The 21,541-nt window shown below is 39.8% G+C and overlaps 1 protein-coding gene across 2 annotated transcripts in view; it reads right to left on the bottom strand.

Moving 5' to 3' along the window:
- Positions 1-5,676: 5,676 nt before the first annotated feature.
- Positions 5,677-21,541, bottom strand: part of LOC148020049 (histone-lysine N-methyltransferase SUVR5-like) — a 54,146-nt gene continuing 38,281 nt past the window's right edge. Inside the window, exons 9-11 of one of the 2 annotated variants that reach the window (XM_087700322.1) lie at positions 7,002-7,133; positions 6,818-6,905; positions 5,677-6,462 (exon numbers count right to left, since the gene is read on the bottom strand). In XM_087700322.1, coding sequence (XP_087556448.1) covers positions 6,355-6,462; positions 6,818-6,905; positions 7,002-7,133 — 328 coding nt within the window. In that variant the 3' untranslated portion in view covers positions 5,677-6,354. The remainder of the gene's footprint in view (positions 6,463-6,817; positions 6,906-7,001; positions 7,134-21,541) is intronic. The other variant, XM_087700324.1, reaches the window with a different exon arrangement.

Consider the following 21,541-nt stretch of genomic DNA (forward strand, 5'->3'; position numbering starts at 1 on the left):
TAACCCCATTCTTGTAAATGTATTTCGTCAACCTATGGTGTGGTGAGATAAGTGGGTGATTGTTGTTCGTGTTCCTTTTATGAGTTACAAATTTATATAATAGTTAATTTTAATTAAGCCCATTAATACAAGGTAAAGTGAGTTTCACAATCCAACCCCACTCTGACTTTGACTCAACAGAGGTCTCTACAAATGCAATTTCTTTTTACAATTAGATTATGTTTGATCCAAGGCGCATGCATGTGTGACAACAGAGGTTTATTTTATTACTGGTTAATGTGTATGTAGCACATATGCGATGCACATGTGACTATGAGGGTTTATTTTAATTTTTTTTATAATTAAGTGGAGTTAGAGTGCAATGTCCTCGTGCAATGGTGTGGGTTTCTTTTACAATTGATCAATAGTAGTCTATTTGGAAGGGGACAAGGAGGAGGGAGGAGAAAGGGAGGGGAAGAAGAAGAAGGGAGGGAGGTGGGAAGAGAGAGAGAGAGAGAGAGAGAGAGAGAGAGAGAGAGAGGGTGGTAAGAAAAAATTTAGAAAAACATTTTCAATTTTTAAATAAAAAAGAAAAGTAAAAAGATGAGAGAAGGGAAGAGGATAGTTACTTTTTTTAATAAATAAATAAATAAAATAGAGAAATGGATGTGCACCCCTACATCGCAAACACGCACGTGAGACGTGGTAAAAACATTTGCACTGATGAAAGCAAACTGGATGCGTGGGAGCACGAACAAGCAAACACAACATGTTGCTAACACGATGGCGCATGGCAAGAGACAAAAAATGGCATTCACATGGACACATGGAGAGATCGAATCATGAGAAAGCACCAAAAAAGTAATTCCAAAAAATCCAACTATCTGATGAAGATGCAAAAAAAAAAGGAAAAGTGGGCAAGGCAAGAGCGAGAACACAATTATCGATCAAACGAGGTATTCGATATCAAAAAGGGACATTTCCATGGAAAATAGGTAAAAAATGCACACAAACAAGTGCATAAAAACTAATATCTAGAGATTTGTTTGTCGAAACAAAGGGCGGTAAAAAGAAAAAATAGCCAAGGTGATAAGCCACACGACTATCAAAAACTAATTCGAGGGAATCTGTGAGTCAGAACAGAATGCAATGAAAAGGAAAGATATCAAGGTAGAACTGATTGACACGCTGTCAAATCACAACGCAATTCTGGTGGACAAGGCACATGTTAACATGAAAAAAATAGTAAAAACACAATCAAAAAGTGATAATAAGAAATCCTTGTGTTGAAGCAAGGGCAAAAAAAAGGAAAAAGATCTAGTTTGATGTGTTGTAGAGAGCTATTAAGTTAAAACACAATTTCAATGAGAAAAGAGGATATTCACATGGAAAAAGAGCAAAAAATACGTTAAATTTTCTTTCTCAAATACGCCAAAAGAATCCGTGCACTAGAATAATGGACAATTCAAAAAAAAAAAGGTCAAGGAAATGGAAAGGGCAAGGATGTCATGTCAAATCTCTGTTGGATGCAAAAAAAGCACATTCTCATGAAAATACATCTAATTCATATAAAATTCTGTAAAACTTAATAACTTATGAACCATTGCTTGGAAGAAAGAGCTATAAAAGGGATAAGCAGCCGGTTCAAAGGGCCAAACAGGACTGTGACATTAGATTTCATTTCGAGTGAACATAAGGAGCATTCACTTGGGAAACGTACAAAATAAGAAAAGAATAAAAGAGAAAGGGGAAGACCCTCATGTGCCAAGTGTAACATCATAGATGGGGAAGCTAGGAACCCCAATAGAATTTAGAAAAGAAATGTTATCAATCGGGCAAGTAGAAAGGATGTTCACATGGACTTATGCAAGATGGACGTGCAAGGATGCATCCCTATAGTTATGACCTTACCAGATCAGATAAAGATGACCAAGAAGGCCTATGCATAGATAGACGATTGGAGCCTTACGTCCCTACACTTAAGACATAACATACACACATACGCCAGAGTAAGGTTAGGAACACTTAATCCATTTTGTTAATTGTCGAAAATGATTGTTGGCTTGCACCGAATGGTTAGAGTCAATGGCAAGAGGTTCCATGGCTTGGCACAACATACTCCAATCATGGCAAGAACCATTGAGCAGCACATAGGGAGGCAGCATTATCGATGAAGATCATCCGTTTATCGTGGACAAAGAATATAGCACTCCGCTCATCAACAATCACTCATGTTGGAATGATAGATTAGTCTCTCGCCCCATGGCTCACATCACTCGAAGAGGAGTTGAAAAAGCCATAACATACACCTGATTTAAAAATAGACAGGAGAGATTATGCCAGCATGATAATCAACGGTGCATCAATGCAGCCCAACTCGACTAGAAGGTGTGAGAAGGAAAACCAAGTAGCCTTGTAGTAGTGCAGTGCATAGAACAAAGTAACGTATTCTATTGTGGTAGCACAAGCTCGTCCCATGTGTGTAGAAGAAAACAAAAATGTACCTATTCGCCAATTGTAACATCTACCAATCCTCTCCTCTCTGTTTTGGTGGAAACAGAAGGTGAGTCACTCACTTTTCCCCCCTCTATCTCACACTCCATTGATAGATATAGGATAGCCCAATTTCTAACACACATTAATATTATCCTCACGATCACTTAAGTGAAGGGTATATGCCTTGTATACAATTGATGGTACAGTCGTGCATCCCACCTTACGACGTGTATACATTGCAAAAAGGAAAGCCATGGAGCCTTATAGTGCCATCACATGACATATTGTGATATATGCATTGGGAGGCCCAACCTATGCATGCAACACTCCATTCACACCACTCACCTCTCATTTAAATTTAAGAGAAAAAGACTAGTCGCTTGGCCTACCCTTTATCTCACTCTTTGTTGATGAATATACAGATCAGCCCATACTCACATCCCCATGCTATTAAAATGAAATCTCACATCACTCTCAATGATTGTTGATGAAGATCTTGTCGAGAATATCAAATATTTGCTAAAGAAGAGGCGTACCCAAAGAGATAGCTGATAAATTAGAAATGTGGGTTACAGAAATATCTTCTGTCTATTGTAGGAGTCAGACGTGTGCTAAAGTAATAGGGATACAATGCACCAAGGGAGGTGGCTTCAAAAGTGTATCTTGGAAAGATCATCAAGAGAGGTAAGATATCTAGACCACAAAGTGTCGTCATCTTTTCCACTACTAACTTCTCATGCAAGGGTGTTTCGCACATTTGCTTGTGTTTCGATAGATAAATTCTTCATTTTCTCCCACAACAGATTGTTTATTTAAATTTCTCTTTTTTCTCTCTACTCTCGAGGGTATTGTCACCTTTTCTCAAAAAATAGATCGGCTCCCATATCTATATTTGTTCTCTGTTTTTTTTTTTCAAATGCAAGAATACCCATGTTCAAGAATAGCCACTCCCATCTATTGGATTGGAAGGAAAAGAAACCTAATAGGAATAGAAGCTACAATAGAAGGCATAGTAAAAATCATCCGCTTTGTCAACAGAATCCACATGAGAAAAATTAAGCGATACCAAAGAGGAATATGTGCTATTTTTTGTGATTATCGAGATTTACAAAGGGGATAATATTTTTTTAAGAAATAGCTATTAATCAGGAAAGGACCATCAGAGACGTCTGTGGCTTGTATCTGCACACAAAGCCATTATGATTGATTGCAAGTACCTTGTAAGAGCCCATCCAACATTGTTGAAGCTTTCCAAGAAACATATCAAAGCATGGTAAGCTTTACACTTAGCATATGTGGCTTCCATGCATTGTAAGGCCAACCTTCGAGTCTCATCCAAACATTCTAAGTGCAAGAGATAGTATTACAAGGACTTGGTATCTTCTATGCACTCTCTGATGGCCACTCACAGAGAAGGTAATTTCAACTTAATAAGAAAGATGACATCTATACCCTAGACCAACTAGAAAGGTATCTATCTTGTTGTGGCATGGAAGATTGTACATGTAGAGAGCTTCTACAAGTCTATCATCCCAATCACAACGATGTGTGACAACTGTCCTGATCAAGATCGAACAGAGGATGTGATTGGTGACTTTAACTTGATTATTAACTTTGGGATAGTAGAGTGTGGACTTATGATGACAGATCTTGTAAATCTCTGTTAGGTCTTCCATTATCTTATTCAAGAAGTGAGTGCCACAATCACTTACCAACTCCAAGGTACTACCAAAGCGAGTGATAATATTCTTATGCAAAAACAGAGCCATGTTGTTGCTATCATCTCACTTGAGAGCTTTGGCTTCACAAAGCTTCGTCACATAACCATTATATACTAGAATATTTATTCTCTTTCTTTTGGTTAGAGGGTCAATTGAACCCACAAAGTCAATGTCCCATTTCTTAAATGGCTTTAAGAGAAGAATAGGTTGTAATGGCATGGCATTGGTTTTTGTGGGCTTTCCCACTGTTGACAAGCAACATAATGCTTACAATAATCATATATATATATCTTTGTGGAGAATTTTCCACAAGTATCCTACAAGTAAAGCTTTCATGGCTATTGTTTCTCCCTCAAAATATCCACCACATAGCTCATCATGACATGCCTTCAAGATGATTCCAATCTCATCTCCTACAGCAGCAAGTGACATGATACATTCCAAAAAAGTGACAAGCCCATACAAATAACAGGATACAAGTATTCTAAAGTGTTTATTTCTACTCGATTATTCGAAAAAGTGATAGACAGATCGAATCAACTCATTAACCCAATCATTGGTATAAACTAGCTTTGCATAATGGGATTTGTCAATTGTTACTATAAACATGAAGAAATAGCATATCTAATCTTCCTACTAGAGATCTAGTGTGATACAAGAGAGCATTCGTGGGAAGTTGATCAACCTTGAAATTCAATGTCTTTTATGTTGTTTCAAACTTTAAGGGACCTCTAGGTATCACTTCTCCTTAATTGAGGAAGTACTTGTGCCATTCAACATGGTTTTGCAAATTGTCAAATTTGTATATAGTTTGATTGCTTTAACTTTTTTTGGTTCTCGACTCTTATTTAAGTGGTTGCAATTTTCTCTCTAGGAATGTCAAGAACTTCTACCATTTGTTATTATCTTTGTGCACATTGTATTTTGGCAATTGCTCATCTTCTACCTTTTTTTTTCCATTTGTGCATGTATATTGGTGATAGCTTGTAGAGTCTTTCGTGAATTGCTTGTAAAAGTAGAAATTCAATATAAATAGATTTTTAAGCTAAGTATCCTACTCAATTTTCAACTTTCTCTAGGACATAGCTACTAATTCGAGATGCACACACCACATATAACAGTGAATGAAACATGGAATCACCTATTGCTGTCAATAAGCTAGTTTTGAACCTCATGGTAACCTGGATATGATAGCGGCAAGAGGAATTATGATGAACTAGGACATAGAGGCCACCATCCTTACAAAAGACGCCTCAAGATGAAATAAACACATTAAAACTTGAATAGAAAAATGACTCCCCCCTTGCACATATGGATAAATCAAGCCCCTTAATACACCACCTAAAACTCCATAAAAAGCAAGGAAAATACAAAACTAATAGTAAAATACTAAATAAGTCACCATGATTGGATGAAGCTTAGCGGCACAAGTACATATCTAATCAAGCACTGTTAAATATTACAAGTGGTCATTGTTAAATCAAGTACACAATGCTTGGCCCATTGAATTGAGACAGCTACTTGGAACAACTAAAAGAGTATGAAGCAAGTTGGCAAGCATCGTTGCACATACTAGAAGAATCCAAATCTGCACGCACCGAATTACAGGATGCTATTCCTCATCACACAATTGTTGTGACGTAGCTTTAAAAAAACTGACACTTGACATGTCACACACAACGAACAGAGACATCATTATATATGGTCAGGCTATAAATGTTTGCTTTCTCCTTTATATCCAAGGATCTAATCTTGCTATGCAGCAAATATTACATAATTAGTACAAACTCCAGTGTGTCACTTATAAATGGCAGACACTGGCATTGTTGAGTTGACTCCATAATTTCTGTACCCTTTGCTCGCATGTGCAGAATGCAAAAAAAATGATATACAAAACATAGCTCACATGCACAGAATGCAACCACAACCCAGGTGACGAAGACGTGTCTCGCATGATTTACAACACATTACACCCTGTTGATATCTGTTTGACCTTTCCCCCAGCACAAGCTCTAGCAGAGCAATTGAACCAGACCCAATACAGTTGGCACTGTCACAAGCAGTGATAGCAAGTTTTTGACAAAAAGCATTAGAGCACTTACCCCTTGTCTAGCAGTCCTGCCTCGCACTGTCAACTCCACCTATACATGGCAAATGATTAGTAGAGTCTTCCTCTGCAATCCTTTGCACCACAATGGCAAGGGCATCCCTTTCCAGGTAGCAATTTATATCTATAATCATATGCTAACTCTTCTCCAACTTCAATCTGCAAATGCAGTAAACAAGTTTAGTGCAAACATGGAGTTGGGTGGGTATTTTAGGCTCTCGTATTATCATGAAAACTTGTAATAGATGATATAGATGAGTGCACACATGTGCTTATACGTTATGGTGCTTATAAGCAAACATCTCTCTTCAACTTGCATGATTCAAAGTTGATATAGATGAGCACATATATGCGCATATAAGTTACGGTGCATATAAGAAACAAGTCTCTACAGCTTGTCTGATTCCAGTTCAACTCCTGTATTTGTGTATCCTTCCAAAAGCCTAGGTCCTCTATATTAGCAGAAACTTTCCAAAGACAATTCTAACTAATAAGATCAGTTTCTCATACTCACATCTCGAGTTGCATATAAACCGATGTGGGCAAGTTGGCAATCCATACTCTCCACCAACACTTGGTAATTCACCAGATTTGGAGAGCAACTGGAGAAGAACATGACGAGACTTAGCCATACAAACTCGCATTTACCCAGCTGTCAGCATCACAATTAAAGAAGTGCATACTCGCACCCATTTTACCTGTGGTTGATAAATCTTGCAACATTGCCAAACCGTGTGGCATCAATGACAAAGGGTTTTGTTCTTCTGCGTCGTCCTGTGTCTATGTGTGCATCAATATCATATAGATAGCTACATCCTTCCTTGTCATACCTGATTCAGGTCACATATGTCAGTCAATATCTCAGCAAACTACCATCCAACGTCACAAAAATCGTTCACCTAGGACTATGCAAGTAAAATTTTTATGTGCGTAAATTTGCACCACTGTTGGTACAGAACGACGCTGTAGAACTAGTCTTTTCTATGATTTGAACGTAATGGAAACCCTTTGTGCCTATTAAACATGAAACAACAATATCAATATTATCAGGATCTGAAATACTAGAAGAATGCATAACTTGTTCTGAAATCATTGGGAAGTGTAAGTGCTCCAAGAATAGTTTGCCAATTACAGCATCTATGGGAGAGCCAAACCAAAGGCAGAAGCTGCGAATGCACAGCCAGAGGAATCTTGTAGCTCTATTAGGTCGGCAGACGACTTTGCAAAATCAATAAATTTAAATCATTGGGATGCATAGCTGCTCCAAGAATAGATAGCCAAGTGTGGCATCTATGGGAGTGCATGCCTGAAGGTGGAAGCTGCAACGCACAGCCAGAGGAATCTCATAGCTCTATCAGGGCAGGGGATGACTTTTGCAAAATCAAATAGATTTCAATGAACATCAGCATCTTGCTTCTGCCTACCCTCTGAGCTGCCTTTACACCCTCAACTTGTAAGCCTTCCTTCCGTGCTCTCTAGCATCTCTCTATAGGCCTCTACACTTTTCGTATAATAAAAACACCTAATTAAATTTCTATTGCACACATCACAAAACTTGAGAAGGAAACATCTAAATAGGCAGTCACTATGCTGAGTTATAAGCAACTAGGAAGGATGTAGTTAGGCTTTAGTCTCTCTAGTGCAATACTTCTGTGTTTAAGTCAAAGAAAGGTAGCAGCAGAACCAGAAGCACAAGATAGTGGGAGTAAGGGAATGCTGCATTGTAAGACGGAAACTTGAAGTATGAAGAGAGTAGATATTAGCCATATATTCAAACACTCACAAATATAAGCACGTGTCCAATAAAGGCACCCAGTCTTGTAGTCCTCCGTCGCCAAAAATCGATAAGATGTCCAAAGACTAAGATCATAACACCTCAGGATCCTGATAGCATCATGTGACATGTCTCTATTGCCTAACTCACATTGTGATAGCTTTGTCATTTCCTTCATCTCTTCATTCAACCAGCATGATGCCTTCACACAGATGTACCTTGCAATCAACATACGGTATACCCAATCTTGGAGTCCTCGGTCAACAAAATCAATGAAATATCCAAAGATTGAGACCCAGCACTCTCAGGATTCTGAGAGCATCACGTGACGTGTCACCCCAGTTGTCCACGTCTGACAAAAGGGCCAAATCGTCCGATCTGTCCTGTCCAATACAAGACGTCCGATCATGTCCGATGGAAACTGTCCAACTATTTCAAAGTGCCTATTTGTACCGGTTGGGGTTACTTTTGGGGTAATTTGTAGCTGCTGTTTAGGCTTCCTCTCCACAATACACTCGTACATTTACCCACCCCCCCCCCCTCTCTCTCTCTCTCTCTCTCTCTCTCTCTCTCTCTCTCTTTCTCTCTTCAAATTCAAATTTCAAGCTCAACTTTCAAGCTCTCTATTCTCAAACACTATCTCCTCACGCTCTCTAACCCCACTCCCTCAAGCTCTCCTTCGCCATATCTCCACCCTACCTCCACTTTCAAGCTCTCTGTTGACCATCCTCTCTATCCTCAAGCTCTAAATATGTAAACTCTTGGCATAAAGTCTCTAAATGTTTAAAGTATATTATTTTGAGTCGCAACATTAAGCATAAATATTAAAATTATATGTACAATTTTTCTTCACCGGATGTAGCATCAAACTTAGGTCCAAGATTTATTAGTCTAATTAGTACCATTGAAACCAGCCTTCCTCTTCGGATAGGGTGGTAAAACCTAATCAAGCACTTAATTACAACAATTAATAACTGAGCATAAACTGAAATGCACACATCACCTGAACAATGTTGGACAATAGACACACACTTCGCCCCAAAACTAGCGCCCCTTTTGGTATTTCTTTAACTTTGATTGCTAATGGACAGTGTATAAGTTGAGATTCTACAATCTTCTTTGCTGATCTAAAAGCCCCTTGTTGTACATACAATCAGCAAGCAATTTGGGCCAATTGCCCCTTGATTTTCACCCAAGACTTCCACAAATGGAACCACCAATTGGTCAAATGCTGCCCCAATTTACAATGGATGGGCTGGCATCTGAAATCCCTATCAATTCCATGAATTTCAAGTGCTGATTTCAGTGTATGATGCCTTCTCCTATTGGCACAAGTCTCAAGGTGGCTGTCAAACCCTAATTTTTGCAAAAATTTAGGGCTTACAGCAGAAATCCTCTTGTTATCCACCACATCTCGCTGAGATCTATTGAGAATGGCTGACAAGTGATGAGATCTAACCTTCTAAACCCATTTTCTAGCATTATCCAACCATTTAATTTATTTTCAGAATTGAATAATCTCGAAAATTAATTTTTGGCCCTTCTAACCCTACCCAAAATGAAATGTGCCCATCCAAAATTAAGTTGGCTAGGCCATTTGCAACCTAGAGTGGTTCCCAACCTCTATTGACCCTGTTAGAATTTGTCAATTCTATGGGTAGTGCCCAATGTTTTAGTCTTTATAACACCACTCTTAAGAGTTAGAGTTAGAGTTAGAGTCAATTAACTCTAGTTGAGTTAGAGCTAGGTCTATCTTAAGACCTATCTTGTACCTTTCATTCTCATTCTTTCAATTTAGCAACTACACTCTATACTTTTGCTTCAGCACACTCTCATTGTCTCTATTTTCTCTCCTTCACAGCTAGTTGTCATTTTGCAACATTTGGCATCAAAGCAAGGTTCTATGCGCGAATTCAGTTCAGCCATTGTCAATAGGTACTGCCCCACCTAAGGTCCTGTTGCTGTCAGCCAGCTCTTTGCCCAAGGTAGAGAAGGACAAGCTGCTACTATTTTCAGCCTGCGCGCAATCCTACACACAATCCCATACACAACCCAAGGAGCTACTACTGTTTTCAGCTCTGCCTCTTATTTTCTCACCTATGTCCGCCATATTCTCGGTCCTGCCTGTGACTTTTTGCAAACCCTAAAAAGTGAAAAAACCCCAATTTTCAAATTTGGGGTATTTTCGAAATTTCTGCAATTTCCTATCCATTTTGGCCATCTCTTTCTGAATCTCAGCTCATGCTGCCTAAAATTTGGGGTTTTTGTCAATTTTCACTGCCAAAGTTCAAATTGACAACCAATTCGAAGAAATTTCACAATTTCTTTGACATTCCCCCACCAAAAATTTTGGGGCTTTTGCCCAATTTGCAGTCCCACATGCGAACCTTCATTGGAAACACTGACCTTGCACAATTTCATCAACATTTGTGCAAGAAATTTGGGTCTTTTTGTCCTAGAGGCTTCAACACGTATCACAAGGTAGATTCCAGTTGTTGTTTGTTGTTGATACGCACCCCGAGGTGATGTTGCTGCAGAATTTTAAGGTGTAAGGTACAAATTTTTTTAATATTTTAGGAAAATTTTTAGGGCTTTTGCTTGGCAGGCATTCCAAGGCCGTAACCAAGTGGTACAGCACCATTTAATTGATGTTACAATCAGATTGAGCAAAAAAAAATTGAAATTTTTGGTAAGAATCGACATTAAGTTGTATTTTGTACTTTTGAGGGCACACATTCCAAGGCAAGTGTGGTACAGCAGTGCATTGCTGTTTTTTCTTGGTTGGGTATTAATTTGAGTCAAATTGGGCACACTTTGACATTTATGTGACAATTTGGTACTTGTTGCATAATCCCAAGAGAATTTTTGGTACTCTAAGGAGTACAATGTATACTTCTTAGCTATAGATTTTTGTCCATTACTAACAACATGGCATGTCAAGGGACTAATGATCAAAGGAACATCCTTGGTGTCCTCACTCAAGAGAACAAACTTGATGGATCAAACTACTCGTTGTGGAGTTTTATGGTCCATGACCTTCTTGTGGTGAAGGACTTGTGGGACTATCTTACGAGTGATTTGTAGCAACTAGGATGTCTTCCACCTCAAACACCTCAGCGTAACGCTAGAGGGCAGGCTGCTAGTGCTGCTACCCCTCCTCCCCCTCCTACCGAGGATCAAAGGAGATGGGACTCAAAAGATGCACAGGCACATTCTTTGATTGCCTTATCAGTGAAAAGATCCATCATTCCATACATTTGATCTTGTAAGACCTCAAAATCAACATGGGTTGTACTTGAGCATATCTTTGCAATACGTAACGAGACCAAAATATCTTATCTCTGTAGAGAGTTGGCCAATGTGAATATGGATAAGGGCGATAGCATAACAAATCACCTTACTCACATACAGGATTTGCACAAGCAGTTGCTCAATGTGGATTAAATCATTCAAGATGTTGAATTGGTAACATCACATTGAACTCTTCTAGAGTTGTATCTTGGTTTCCACACCTCTTTGATGCTGGGGGGGGGGATAGGTAGAAAGAGCAATGGCCCCTTATATTTGTGGAGTTGGAAGGCCTCTTGTTGCAAGACAAACTGACTTGGAAGAATATTGCATTGCGTTCACCAGATGTGGCTATGCTTTCCAAGTTCAAAGGCAAAGGAAAAGTCAAGCAAAATGCAAAAAATCAGCAAAAGAGTGATGCTAGACAGCCATCAAATAAGGTTGTCCAAGACATAGAAAAGTCTAAAAAGAAGGGAAAATGTCATTATTGCAAGAAGCCATGTCACTATATTAATAAATGCCGTAAGAGATTAGCCAAAGAGATTAAAAAAGACTCCAATTTGACTATCCAAGAGACATCAGCCAGCAATTCTACTAATGGTGATGCTTCAGCCAACTTTGTGCAGAAGGACTATGCATTTCTAACTTACAGTTATGATTATTCAATGGCTGATTCAACATTTAATGTTGCTAAAATGCAACAAACATGGTGTTTTAACAGCGGAGCTTCAAAGCACCTCACTTCTAGGAAGTGTTTGCTTTCCTCCTTGCATTCAGACCTTGCTGGGAAGCGTTTTACATGTGCAAACAGCAGCAATTATGATGTTTGTGGCATTGGGACAGTCACTATTACTGTTGCAAATGGTTCTGACTTCATGCTTCTAGATGTCTTGTTTGTGCTTGGCATTGCAAAGAACTTGTTGTCTTTCTCTGCTTTTAACAAGCATGGCTTTCAAGTCATCTTTGAGGATGACAAATGCATTGTCAAAGACAGGGAGATGGATTATGGACTTAGACTATTTGGGACCCTGTATAAGGGTTTGTTTTTATTGGATACCTATGATACACAATCTCATGGTGCTCTGGCAATCACTACTCTATATCATGCTATACAAAATGCGGAGCTATGACATGCCCGCTATGGACATATGAGTTTTGAGAGTTTGATAACCCTTCATAGGTGCCGTATGGTAGGTGCATTGCCTCCAGTGGAGACTCCACCTCCTCATGTATGCAAGGAATGTATTTTGGACAAGATGCACAGATTTGCCTTCAAAAAGGATGGTGCAACGCATGCTGTCCGGAAATTACAACTTATTCACTCTGATGTCTGTGGTCCCATGAGGACACGTGCACTTGGATGTCATCTTTACTTTGTTACATTTATTGATGACTACTCTCCCTATACAAAGATGTATGGGCTGAAAGTAAAATCTAATCTATTTATGCATTTTAAACATCTTGTTGCAAAGCTTGAGGCTGAAACTTGCTTGAAAGTGCAAACACTTTGCACAGATAGAGGGGGGGAATACGTGTCTCGTGCTTTTGAGACATATTTGCTTGATCATGGCATTACGCATCAAGCTACTATTAGAATGACTCCTCAACAGAATGGTGTTGCTAAAAGGAAGGATCGTGCTCTTATGGAGAAGACTCATTATATGCTCAAAAGCAAGGGGCTGCCTCATAAATTTTGGTTAGAAGGCCTTCAGTGTGTGCAAATCATGTGTTGAATCGTCCACCCACTAAGAGACTAAAGACGATCACCCCGTTTGAAGCTTGGCATGGCAAGAAACCCAAGGTTGACTACTTTCGAATGTTTGGTTACATAGCCTATGCACATGTTCCGAAAGAGCTTCATGGGAAGCTTGATGAAAAGGCTGTAAAATGCATATTTATTGGCTACGATTTGGAAAGCAAGGGCCACTGCCTCTATGATCCATGCACAAAGAAAAATTTTGTCAGTAGGGATGTCATATTTGCTGAAAATGTTATATTTTCACATGATTAGTTTGAAATGCTAGCCACCCATGACATTGGTGATGTCTTTGAGGGTCTCTTGCCACTTTCTTTGGAGTCCATGCCTGCTGTAAATGGCTGGACAAACATAATACAGCAAGCTATTGCTGCACCATATACGCCTAAACGATAGGGTATTGATGATGGTTCGCCACATGCAGTGGAAGATGCAGTATAGAATGAAAGGGCTGCTGTAAATGCAGTAAAAACAGTCCCAAGTTGGCTATTACAACCTCTCCAGAAGAGTAAAATGGATGCTCCTTTAGCTCAACGCACTAGAAGCGTTGCTAGACACACAGCACATAATGCAGGGGAAGCCCATTTGTTTGATTTTACGAAAGTAGATGATTGTGACGAGCATGTATTTATGAGTTCACTCTTGGATGATGATGAGCCTACTTCCTTTGGACGAAGCTCAACAGGATGTACATTGGATGCAAGCCATGTAGGATGAGTTAGACTCTATTGCCACTAACTCTATATGGGATCTTGTGGATTTACCACTTGACAAGAAGGCCATTGGCACAAAATGGGTTTTTAAACTCACTTTGACAATTCTAAATGTAGGTCCAGAATATAAAGAAGACAATTATCTCAAAGAACATGGCGATAACTCTTCTTTCGCAATTACCGCCCCAATTTAGTGCATTCTACTCCGCCTTGATTGCTTCAAGGCGGACACATACCTTTTAGTGGGAGGAGTTGGTCCCGATGGTCATGGATTTAGAGGAACAACTCAAAGGTCAGACACTCCCAAGTCGAAGGCGTTGAAAGGAGAGTCTTGCAAATAAAAGGGGAAGACAACAAGAAGAAGAATTATCCCAACGAGGACAAGGAGAAGAAAACTACCAAGGACTCGGGAGCTATGGCTGCTCCTTCATCAGCCACCTTCCTCCATTTCGAGGTGATTGAGAATGCTTCTCCGATGGCCTCTAATGCCCCAATGTTAGTCCCCCCAACCTTATGAGTGGATTGTGGACAGTGGCACTTCCCGCCACGACTCCTACAAATTATATTGCCTATATTAGTTGGACACATGGGCAAATTCTCATAGATGACAGCTTTGCAGTCCCTATCAATGGCAAGGGTGATATGCGGTTGATTTCACATGGGCAAGGTGGTTCTCACACATCAGAGATTCTCTATGTGCCAAGTTTGGGTCATCATCTTCTTTCAACAAGTGAGATTTGTGCTCTTGGTCTCATGATTGAGTTTAACAAGTTGAGTTTTTTATGGCAATTCTCAATAGGTTCTTTGTGCAAGTCACAAGGAAAATGGAGTCTACAATATGTGATCTTCATCAACCTTTACTTCTCCTCTTCTTTCTTCACGCGAGCTATGGCATGCTCGGTTTGGCCACCTCAACCACAAGTACCTTAAGAAGGCAGCTTGCAGTCAACCTGTGCATGGATTACCGAAGATTGGGATGGCCTACCCGCCATGTGTGTCTTGCATTCGTAGCAAGCAGCATACAAATGTAATTCCCAACACGGCTTCGCGTAGGGCTAAAGTGCCCTTGGAGTTGTTTCGATCCGACTTACGTGGATCGATAAGGACAAAGTCCCTTCAACAAAGTTTATACTTTATGCTAATTATTGTTGATTTTCACACCAATGACTTGGGCATATTTCTTGGAGCTTAAGTCTAAAGCATTCTCACACTTGAAGGATTGGTTGGTCTTCGAGAAGAATAGATTTGGCAAGAAACTCAAGACCCTACGTTCCAAAAAGGAGGGGAGTTTGTCTCCAACAAGCTAGCCAAATATTGTGTAGATTATGGCACTCACCAAGAGTTTGTCAACACAAACCAACCTCGTGAGAATGACATATTGAAGCAAAAGAATCGCATTGTGATCAAGGTAATTGGAGGCAGGTGGCTTTTTAAGATCCAATACCATAGTCATGGCACTCTAAATAAGCACAAGGCATGACTCATTACTAAAGGATTCACACAACAACCAAGGGTGGATTTCCATAATACATTTACACCTACAGTTTGGATGGCTACCATTAAGGCTATTCTTACCTTAGCCAACGATAGGAGACGTCTAGTTTATCAGCTTGATGTGAAGTCTACAGTTATTAATGGAGATTTGAAGGAGAAGATCTAGGTTGAGCAACTTCCTGGCTTTCCCTCATCCCAATGGCAAAGTGTACAAGTTGAAGAAGGCCCTTTTACGGCCTCAAACAAGCTTCTCATGCTTGTAATGAGAAGATAGACTTGTTCCTCCAAAGGGAATTTAGGGTATCTACATTCTTTTGCCGATCCCCGGTTGTATGTCCACACCTCAGCTGGAAGGCACACATTATTCTTACTTTATGTTGATGATCTCATTTTGGCAGGTACAATATCAAGAAGGTCAAGCAGACAACAAGACACTATACGAGATGTTCAAGATGACAAATATGGTCCTTCTTTACTTTTTTCTAGGTCATGAGATTTGGCAAACTCCAAGGGCAATTTTCATCTCCCAACAATATGTGCAAGATCTTTTAATGACTTTTGAGATGGAGGGGTGTGAGGCTATTTCTACTCCCATGGACCTAAATTGGAAGGCTATGGCCCATACAAATTCACCAACAACGGATATTACCCGCTATAGGCAATAGATTGGGTCGTTGATATGGCTTGTTAATACTCGAGTTGTTTTATGTTTTCCTATAGGTTTACTTGCAAGATTCACTCCTAAACCCAAGCCGATCCATTCGTAGGCTACTATGAGGATTTTGTGGTTCCTCAGGGGAAGCCTTGACCTAGGTATTTATTATCCAACAGGTTCACGAGATTCAACCTTGGTTCTGTAGGGCTGGACAGATTTCAATTAGACTGGAGATGTTGACCACAATAGATCAACAACATGATATTGCTTCACTTTGAGTGCAAGTGCTGTCTCTTGGAGTAGTAAGAAGCAGCCCAAGCAGCCCAAGCAGCCCACTATTGCCCTATCATCTACAAAGGCAAAGTATCGAGTGACATCTTCTACCACATGTGAGACAGTGTGGCTTCGGCAGTTGATAGAAGAGCTTGGTTGTCCTAAGACAGGTCCTACTATACTACATTGCGACAGTGAGTTGCATTGCTTTGGCACAAAATCCCGTATTCCATACTCGGTCAAAGCACATTGAGATACAATACCATTTCATTCTTGAACTTCGTTGGATCCCCATATAAAGAAGTCTGTTGTTGGAAGATCAAAGATCCCATAGCTATTGTTGAGCTAATGCAAAAACCCATATCTGAGTTTTACTCACAATTACAACAATCCAACCTTGCATTTTAAGGGTTCGGCACATTTAGTCAACCGCACTCATGATCCTACTTGACATGTCAAACTCAACTATGAATTCCAAGAGTACAGAATCACTAAGAAGGAAGACTTCACGATCAAGTTGGCTAAGTATTGGCATTTACTTGCTGAATTCATCACCAGTGGCCCACCAAACTCAAATGACAGGCAAGTCACAGAAATTTTTCTTCCCAAGCTATACACTGTCTGGAATACAATAATTTCTTGAGTTTTGGGTACTCTGACTGAGCACACTGATCGGCTACAGCTGTGTATTGCTGTTTACAGCTGTGTATTTGGTAGCTACAGCTGTGTACTTGCTGGTTCAGCCTTTGTATTGGGTGGTTGTGCATAACCAGCACTGGTTTATTGCTGATAGAGCAAGGACAGCAAGTGTATTTGGGGGTTAAGCTTGGGTATTTGCAATTACTTTGGCTGATATCTGTGATTTTGGCAAAATGGTTACAACTTCTTCCAATTCTGACACAGAAGGTTTGATGGAAATCAAACGATTAGATGGTCGGGGTTTCAATCTTTGGAAAGATTGTATGCAGGGTATTCTTTTCTTGAAAGATTGTGAAGATGCTTTGCAACAAAACAAGCATGTACCGATGTCTGATGAAGATTGGGCCAAGGTGAACAAGAAAGTCGTGGCCTATATCAAAATGGGTGTCACTGATGATATCCTTACAGATATCAAAGTCTTGAATACAGGTTATTCTATATGGCACAAGTTGAAGACCACATATGAGATCACCACACCTGTCAAGCAAGTGCATCTGATGCGAAAGTTGGTGAATATGTGGCTAGATGAGTCCAAGCCGGCTTCTGAGCACTTGAGTGCATTTACAGGTATTCTGAATCAGTTGAAGGATGCAAATCTTGATTTTGATGATAAGCTGAGAACTATTTTCTTGATCATGACACTGCCAAACTCATGGGAAACACTTGTGGTTTCTTTGAGCAACAATCCTAGCCTCACATATGATGGTGTGAGAGAATCTATTCTGGATGAAGAGATTAGACTAAAATCCAATGGGGAAGGCAATAGTTCAGCATACAATGTCAAAGGCAGAGTTGATAAGAAGAATGCAAATGCAAGACAAAGAAGCGTAAGAGTAGAGGGAAAGAAAAGCAGCAAGATGTCACATGTTATCAATGTGGCCGTAAAGGTCACAAGGAGCCTACTTGTAGGTACTTTAAGAAGGAATAGGAAAGAAAGAAGAGTGCAAGAGACAAAGAAAGAGAACAAGGCTGATGCATTTGAGGCTTCGAAGGACAAAGAGAAGGTCAATGTGACCTCCAATGTTATCATTGAAGAACTGTCTAATAGAGATGGTGATGTACTTTGTGCTATCAATGATGCCCTTGCACTCCATGTTCCAGACATGCACATTACCAAAGTAGATGTTATTGATGCATTACCAACAGTCAATGATGGACTAACACACATACGGATAGTAGACTCTAGTGCTTCATTTCATGCGACTCCATGCTTGGGGTGCTTTGCTACCTTTGATGCAGACAGCTATGGCAAGGTTTACTTGGTAATAATCATGCTTGCAGTATTGTTGGGATTGGCACCATACATTTGTCTTTGGAAAATAGTCAAGAGCTTGTGCTCCAAGATGTTAGATATGTACCTGGCATCAAGAAAATTTTGCTATTTGTGGGACAAAAAAATCTACATAGTTACACCACAATGTTTGGTGGTGGTTTATGGAAACTTAAGAAGGACTCTATGCTTGTTGTAAAGGGTTGCAAAAAGGGCACACTATGTTGCTTACAGTACAAAGCCTTACCTGGAAAAATCCTTTCTATTGCTGAAATTGGCTCTCATTTAGAGCTTTGGCATAAGAGATTGAGTCACATGAGCCAAAAAGAACTTGAAGTTCTTTCCTCTTTGAAAAGACTTTATGCTAAGGGCTCAAAGCTCAACTTTTATAATGATTGTCAATTTGGTAAGCAAGTGAGAAATTCTTATTATTCTGGTATCTCTCACAAACAAAATGTTTTGGATTTGGTGCATTCTAATGTGTTGCATGCCTGTAAAATCTATGGGAGGTGTTGCATATTTTGTTTTATTCATTGATGGCTGTTCCAAAAAGATTTGGGTGTATTTTGTTGAAAAAGAAAAGTGATGTATTCGTTGCATTGAAGTCATTTCATACATTTGTGACCACTCAAACAGAGAAAAGATAAAATGCCACAGAACAAATAATGGGGGTGAGTTCACATTTGCTGAATTTAAGTCCTTTTGTGATTTCCATGGTATCAAAAGGGAGCTTACAGCTCCATACAGCCCTTCTTCGAATGGTGTGGCAAAAAGATATAACAAAACATTGTGTGAGAGAGTGCGGTGCATGCTATCCACTGCTAATCTCCCTTGTGAATTTTGGGGAGAGGTATTAGAAACCGCGGTACACATTTGCAACAGTTCTCCTAACAAGTCCTTAAAGAATGGCATCCCTAAGGAGGTTTGGTCTGGCAAACCGACCTCATATGACCATCTACGTGTCTTCGGTTGTGATGCATTTGTACATGTCAGGAATGAACTGATAAGTAAGCTTGATGCTAAGTCCACCAAGGGTACCTTTATGGGCTATGGTGATGAAGGTGAAATGGGCTATAGGATATGGTTACCTCAATCCAAGAAAATTGTTCGCAGCCAAGATGTAGTGTTTAATGAAGCAAAGTTGCTGAAAATGCTTTGGCCTCTAATGAAGACTCTTAAGAGAGTCAAATTTTAGCATGTACATCCACCCACTGTGTCAGAAAAGGAGCCTCATGATGCTTTACTACAGGCTAAAATTGATGATCAGCCGGTTATCTTTGAGCCAGAGGAAGTTGGACAGCAAAGAGATGCTTATGAGGGTGCTGGACAGCAAGATGTAGGTGCTGCTCCACAAGATGAGGTACTGAACAACATGAACAGCATGCTGAACATGGTTTGCAACAGCCAAAAAATTCTGAATTTTATGTGCCTCCTAATGTAGAGCCAGTGCTAGAGAATGTAAATCATTGGATATGCAGGTCCACTTGCCTTAGAAGGCAACCACTAAGATTTGACCCCTCTTTGCATTATGTTATGCTGTCAAATGAGGGTGAGCCTCTTGCTTATAGAGAGGCAAAGTCATGTAAATTCAGTAGTAAGTGGGAGCTTGCAATGTAGGAAGAAATGAAATCTATGTATGCAAATGATACTTGGGATCTTGTGCCTCTACCCAAAGGAAAGAAAGCTCTTCCAAATAAGTGGATGCATTAGGTAAAAAATAGTTTATGGGAAGCCCAAGTACAAGGCAAGATTAGTTGCCAAGGGTTATGCATAGAAGGAAGGTATTGACTTCCAAGAGGTCTTCTCTCCTGTTGTGAAGATGACCACTCTACATGTGCTATTTGCTCTCACTACAGTGCTTGACTTGGAGCTGTACCAGATGGATGTGAAGATAGCTTTTCTGCATGGTGATATAAATGAAGAGATCTACATGAAACAACCTAAGGGCTTTGTAGTTCCTAACAAAGAGCAGTCGGTATGCAAACTGGAACACAGCCTATATGGACTAAAGCAAGCACCACGACAATGGTACAAGAAGTTTGATACCTTTATGCTCTTTCATGGGTTTAATCGCAGCCATGCAAAGCACTGTTTGTATACGAAGAAGGATACTGATGGCAGCCCTATTATACTTGTTCTCTATGTAGATGATATGTTGCTAGCTAGGAAGACAAAAACTAGTCTTGATGATTTCAAGGATTAGCTGAAATCAGCCTTCTCTATGAAGGATTTGAGAAATGCAGAGCACATTTTGGGCATGAGGATCAGCAAAGATACAAAGCAAAAATCGTTGTTCTTATCACAAGAAAAGTACATTGAAAAGGTACTTGACAGGTTTAACATGGTTGAAGCTAAGTCTCTTGCAGTCCCTTTGCCTTCATACGTTAAACTAAACAAAGTAGACTGCCCCAAGGATGAGATGGAAGCAAGTACAATGAAGGAAGGTCCTTATGCGTTAGTTTGTGGCTCTCTTATGTATGCTATGGTTGCTACTCGTCCAGATATTTCTCATGCGGTGGGAGTTGTTAGTTGCTATATGTCTAATCCTTGCAAAGCACATTGGGAGGCTACCAAGTGTATCTTCAGATATCTTAAGGGTACACAAAGAAAGTGTATATCCTATTGGCAGGGTGCATTGAGTTTGTAGGGATATTGTGATGCAAACATGGCAGGTGACTTGGATACTCGCAAGTCCACTAGAGGATATGTCTTTACAATCGCCGGAGGAGCAATTTCTTGATGCTCCAAATTGCAGAAAATCGTAGCATTGAGTACTACTAAAGTTGAATATATTTCAGCTATTGAAGCTTTCAAGGAAACTATTTGGTTGAGCAAACTTGCCAAAGATTTCAGCATGTCTATGAGTACTCTAGTGTTGGGATGTGATAGCCAAAGTGTTGTGTACCTAGCTAAGAATACCATCTTTCATTTCCGCACCAAACATATTGACGTGTGGTACCACTTTATCAGACAAGTTCTAGAAGATGGTTTGGTCACACTAACCAAGATCAAAACACTGTTGAAAAACATGGATCTTGAGCATGGTTGGTTATGGAGGTCGAAAGGCAAGACTAAAACCATGATGACATAAACAAGAGACAATGATTGTTACTTAAGTGAATTAGGTTCCAAGATTAAGTGCTTGGACTCATAAACACAATCTTGAGTAGGACATGACAAGGACACATATTGGAAGTACAAAGTACAATAGCATTGCATTGAAATAAGAACCAAATACATACTTATGTAGCCTTTGGGTTGTTCCACTCTCCTCACTATGCTTATGGGATACAGAATATCTCTTCCTAAAGCATAC

Source organism: Lygodium microphyllum, chromosome 19 (assembly GCF_053477565.2).
Source record: "Lygodium microphyllum isolate KBCC chromosome 19, Lygodium_microphyllum_v1.1.10, whole genome shotgun sequence".
In the NCBI taxonomy this organism is placed as follows: Eukaryota; Viridiplantae; Streptophyta; class Polypodiopsida; order Schizaeales; family Lygodiaceae; genus Lygodium; species Lygodium microphyllum.